General features: G+C 42.9%; 1 protein-coding gene across 2 annotated transcripts in view; it reads right to left on the bottom strand.

Annotated features, from left to right (window-relative positions):
- Positions 1 to 356: 356 nt before the first annotated feature.
- The window catches only part of LOC308385851 (partitioning defective 3 homolog), a 354,241-nt gene continuing 348,597 nt past the window's right edge, over positions 357 to 6,000 (bottom strand). For both annotated transcript variants that reach the window (XM_080865038.1, XM_080865037.1), the window contains exon 24: positions 357 to 4,145. In XM_080865038.1, coding sequence (XP_080721164.1) covers positions 3,716 to 4,145 — 430 coding nt within the window. In that variant the 3' untranslated portion in view covers positions 357 to 3,715. The remainder of the gene's footprint in view (positions 4,146 to 6,000) is intronic.

Genomic DNA, 6,000 nt, shown 5'->3' with positions numbered 1-6,000 from the left:
AGTCAAAAAGTGATAAGAGCAACTGTTTAGAAAGTTCAGCCTTTACTCAGGTCTCTCTTGCCTTCATGTTGAAAGAGTGAGAAATGATATGGCAACCAGATGACGAGTAAAGTGAACGTTCCTAGTTCAAATGCATGTGCGTACCTCTGAAAGAGAACAGCCAATTTTACTTTCATAACCGATAATTATCATAAGTTCAACAATGTTTCATTTTGAATTCTTGAATCCTGAATACATATCCGGTATGGCAGCAGCAAGAATAAGTTATTCATTACTTCCCTTAGCTGGCGTTATCAAGGAGAGGAACAATTTGTGAATGTTAAAGCAAAGCAATCAAGGGAAATTACTGTTACAAGGACTGAAACTACCCTCAATTTATTCGCTGAAAAAATGGTTCATATCATATGTACAGAGAACAGCAGAAACATTTCTTAATGACACACTGTTGTATAAAGGAAAATTGCACAGTGCTTACATATTAATATTTTTTTTTCTTTTTTTTCACTACCATAGTACCATGTTGTGGATAATAAAACACAATAAAGGAAGGCTGTAAAAACACAATGAAAATATGGCAATATCTTTCTCATTTATCCCAGGACTTTAAAAAAATCTCCCGAAATAATAGCTTTATGGGGGAAAAAAATATCCATATGTCACAGAGATGGAGAACAAACATTAATTACACAACACAAATAATAAATGTGCATTATGGGATATCATCTAATTTGCATAGGAGAGATGGGGAATAAAATCATTAGATATCACGGGCGCCTCTACAGTTCATGAGACATGAAACACGGACACGTTGGTTAAAACAGCTGCTGTGTCAAAGTTCCTTTACATAAACACATGCACGCCCATGCAAACACACACACACCACCACCAACAACAACAGCAACCACCACTTTCATCTACACAACCAGATCCAACAATTCTGCCCAGGCAAAAAAAAAAAAAAAAAGATGCAAACTGACAGACAGAAGGAGGAGATAAATGTGGAGAATAAGAAGAAGAGACAGCAAAAGTGAGCGCCGCCTCGTCAGTAACCTCTCGTTTGTAGTGCGGACTCAGAGGAATAGTTGTGATTACTCCATTGACTGAATCATCTGCAAGGTCAGGCCTCCCATCTTCTCTCCCTCCTACTCCTCTGCTCTTCTCCCACTCGGCAGCAGAGTGGTTCATATGGCTGCCAAGACATATTCAGAGACATATTGGAGAATCTATTTACTGGCAGCATTCACAGACACTTAACCACATGGCCACCTACATACAAGCACGATGCAAAAATTGGTAGCAAAACAAGCTTACTCATGCTCTCCTTTCAATATCCTTGCATGTGTGAGGATACTTTTTTTTTTTGCTGCTTGTGAGGACCGTAATCGATAATCTCACCAGCGACTGTGAAACTGTAGCCTGGAGTTTTATCTTAATCCTAATTCTAGTCTTATGCTGTTATATTTTCAGCGTACTTAAGTAGGCCAGGGTGGAGAGATCTGCTGTATGTGCTGCCAGCGCACTGCAGTGTCCTCCGAGAGAACTCTGTACGGACCAGAAAGCAGCGTTATAGGAAGAACAAGGCCTCGGTGGTGGCCGCAGCTGTCCGTGTGTGTGTTCCCAAAGAAGTATAATCCCAGACTCGGCGCTTAACCCGGGGCTCAGGAAATAACAGAGGTTTAGCGAAGCAAATTCATTTGAATGATCACAAAGGGGACAAAAGAGAAAAGTGCAATTCATTCTGTGAGAACTCCAGTCAGTGTATTATATCGAATGCATTTTTTTTTAAGCAACAAAGCTTCGGCCTGCTGTCTGTGGTAGGCTGATTTGTCTATGGCTGGAACATGGAATTAGAGAGACCTGATTTGTCAAGCTAGCTTTTAACAGACTTCTTGGTCATGCAGATGTCTCGCTGGGTTTCTTATTACATGTGCCTGATCTCAGAGTTGAGAATCAAGGAGTTCGCTTGTTAGATACATCCTTGGTGTTCAAAATAAATCCATCCAAGCGTGACTGAAGTTGACACAAAGAAACCACCAGAGGTCTACATGTGTCATATGACAATGCTGGAGATCTGCTTGTTGAGCACATTCACCATGAAACAGCATATTGTAATACCACAACAGTTACAAAAGACCGTTGTGTAATGTAGCAAAGGAGAAGTCTGATCACCAGCCTGATCACATTTACACCTCAGTTTCAAGTTGAAAGCATAACCTGTTTTTTTTAGTGCATATAAACATATATCCAAGTCATTTTTCCGAACCTGATCTAAATCTAAACTGTAACTCAAATGTAATCTGCACTTTTCTCCTTAAGAAAAAAAAATTGGCCTCACATAGCAAATCAGGTCCTCAACTCCAGAAGAGTGAATTCTTGTTTGGAAATAATGGAAATAATCATGAAGGTAAACAAAATCAGCTCCATTGTATCTGCCCCATGGATATGCAGCACTACACCAAGGCCACCCACAGCAGAGCTGATGCAGTTTCCCATGTAGCTGCCCTGATGAAATATTCAGCGAAGAACAGCTCAGACACCTAAAGGCCAGCAGGCTTCGGTTACGGCCAAATCAGTCCAGGCGAGGCCAGGGGCCAAGCGGCACGCCGCCAAGGTTGCCATTTTTTATCTCCTCACCGTACGTGAGAACAAACACAAACGAAGGTGTGCATTTATTTTTAATGACGTACATTAATTAATAACCCAGACCTGACCCCATTTGTACTGCTGGATTCCCTGAGTGGGTGGAGCGGAGCAGAAATAAAGAAGATCTAAAGCCGTTTTCCTCCACTGAGAGTGCTGTATATTGATGGCGACAATGTGAGAGAGGGGGGGAGGGGGGACTGATAAAGCAGCCAGCAGAAGGGAAGAGAGAATTTAGGATTATCATACTGAATACAAGAGGGGGTTGGAAAGAGGATACAGACTTTGAGTAAGTCCTGTATCTGAAACCAAAAGGGACATTTCCCTGAAGTGAGGGGGATGGGTGCTCATGCCCAAAACCCAAGCTCTGACTCCACAGTTCACACAAGCTTTTTAACCTCCACACTCTCCCACTACATGTCAGCTCCTGCCAGCACTCTGTCACCTTCTCTCTCTCAAATACACACACACACACACACACACACACACACACACACACACACACACACACACACACACACACACACACACACACACACACACACACACAGTTAAAGTCGCCATGAACATAAAAAATAAGCCTCATTCACACAAGCGTGGTATCGACTGAGGTCTAGCAGATGCGTGGTAGAAAAAGCATGTCTGGACTGAGACTTGCCCATTAGGTTACGACTGTTTAGGTGCAGCGCTGCTGAGATCCCCTCAAACAGTGCTCTGTTGTGATGGCAGCTTTTTACGGGTGTGTTAGATGGGTCAAAACAGCAGATCACGAGTCAAAAACACCAAACAATCAAATGACGTTAAAGGCACTTAAAGGATAAACATACAAGGTATGAATGATCACAATGCTGGACTATAAAACAGCTTAAAAAGGATCACGGTTCTTAATTAAGAAAAAAATCTTTCTTTAAATATAAACATTTTTTACAGCAGTCCTATAAAAATCTTTATATTTCATATTTTTATTTTAAAAAAATCCCACAAATCTTGTTTTTGTTTTTTTTTCCCTGTAAATGCTTGTTAGGATCAGTCCTCATCTCCTTAAAGACATCCATATTCTTCTATTTTCACCCTCTCAGGAATAAAACAGCCTTCCCTTCACTGAACTCTGATGCCTGCTGAGCTTGGCGATTTGGGACGGTGATGGGGGCACGTCCTGTCTGTAGGGCCCCTTGGGTTTTGAGAGGGCCCGAGCTATGGCAGAGCCAGTGGCTTGAGTGCTGTCTCTGTTCTGGTCAAAGGTGATGCCGCTGGGGGTTTCCTGTGCAGGAGGCGGCCTGGTTTTGCTGGCCTCCTGCTCTCGACGCCTTTCCTCCTGCCTCAGCAACTCCTGGGTCTCGAGGAAGACGCGGGCGTTAATACTGGGTGTTCCCAGGTAGCCGTTACGTGACCCCTGGCCCCCGGAGTAGCGAGGATTTTCCTTGGATGGCTGAAATCCCTCTGCTGGCACGTACATCTTATCCCACGAGTCCTGGGACGCCGCACTGTTGTTCTTGCGAGGTTGCCTAAACACACAGAAACAGGTAGGAGGGTCAATTGCACTGTTTTCTCAGTCACCTTAAGCAGCAATTAAATCTAAAGCGAACAGAGGTGGATTTTATTTGATTCTGTTTAAAAAAAAAGCCCCCTGGGTCAGCAGTATTCAAGGGGAATTCAAAAGGAACTGCACTTCAGCGGAGAACGGGATCATTTTCACATTTGTGTGAGAGCTAAAAGCAGGACGTGGCATTCACTTAAAATACTGAAAGCAACATCAATGGTGCAGAGGGGTCTGTTTTAGGCTCCTGCGTGATTAGACTGAATCCAGTAACATAAAAGAAAAAAGAAACGAGACATGAAAGAGGCAGGAAATAAATATCGGAAGCATGAAACGCGTGCAGGACTATTATTTCCACATTGTAAACAAACATAAATGTTAAAACCTCGCTGAGAAAATGCCGGCTTTCATCCATTTAACTTGGTATTGGGGATGCAGATGGGTGCACTTACAGACCAGACAGAATAATGGTAGGCCTCAGAGAGTTATCTGGCTTCTACTCATCTTCGACTTGCCTGTCAGCCCATGCACTGACAGGCCGGCCAAAGATTTATGGACGTATCTTTTGTTAGAAACAAAATTTAAACAAAAGAGCTATCATCCATGCATGCTTCCCACCACACGTGCTCCCCTTTCACCTGGACAGCTGTCATTGAAATCTGCAGGGTCTTTGGCTATTAGAATCCATTAGAGCAGACGTGGGATGGAATATCTGTGACAGTGTCTTTTGCATCAGGGGTGCTAAGAGAGATCCCATTCACACCTCACTGACCCATTGTGTGCTTAAAAGGCTTTTGAGTACAAGGCACAAGACTGCAGAGGGAGACAGGGGCCCGGTATGCTTTTAGGCCAGAACACCTGCATTCCAGGGAGGCTGTGAGGAACAGGCAGAAGACACAACTGTGTGGTTTTACAATTGAGGGAAGTGGGACTCATTTCTCAATTTGTACAAACTGAAAAAACAAAACAAAACCCAACAACCATGGTTTTTAATTGCACAATCAACTAGATGAAACTGATGAATTTTACTCCATTCAAAAATATGCCCATTTAAAGTTTTGATGGAAGTGGTGACACATGTCCAGCCAAGTCAGTCCAGCATTTGGTAAGAAAGCACTTTTGAATATAAGCATGGTAAATATATATAGGCAGATATATTGGCAGTGGAATATGTACGATGGCCCTGAGTGTTCAAACGCAGTGCAACTGAGGCTACGTCCACACTAGCCCGGATAGATTTGAAAACTGTGTCCAGGCATCTTTCTTGGCCTTAAGACAACAATTCTGATGGCTAAAAATCCAAACGGGACACCAAAAAATAAAAATAAAAAATAAAAATAAAAAAAAATATATATATATATATACATATGTATATATATATATATATATATATATATATATATATATATATATATACACAGATGTTCCTGTACACTATGCCGGCCACTTGGCATACATGGAACGCCATAACCAAGTGGCCGGCATAGTGTACAGGAACATCTGTGCCGAGTATAACCTGGAAGTCCCGAGGTCAAAATGGGAAATGCCCCCAAGGGTGGTGGAGAATGACCGAGCTAAGATCCTGTGGGACTTCCAGATACAGACGGACAAAATGGTGGTGGCTAACCAACCGGACATAGTGGTGGTAGACAAACAGAAGAAGACGGCCGTAGTGATCGATGTAGCGGTTCCGAATGACAGCAATATCAGGAAGAAGGAACACGAGAAGCTGGAGAAATACCAAGGGCTCAGAGAAGAGCTCGAGAGGATGTGGAGGGTGAAGGTAATGGTGGTCCCCGTGGTAATCGGAGCACTAGGTGCGG

Source organism: Rhamphochromis sp. 'chilingali' (assembly GCF_963969265.1).
Source record: "Rhamphochromis sp. 'chilingali' genome assembly, chromosome: 18".
Lineage (NCBI taxonomy): Eukaryota > Metazoa > Chordata > Actinopteri > Cichliformes > Cichlidae > Rhamphochromis > Rhamphochromis sp. 'chilingali'.
Note: the sequence above shows the minus strand (reverse complement) of the source record. Positions and strands in the feature narration are given on the sequence as shown.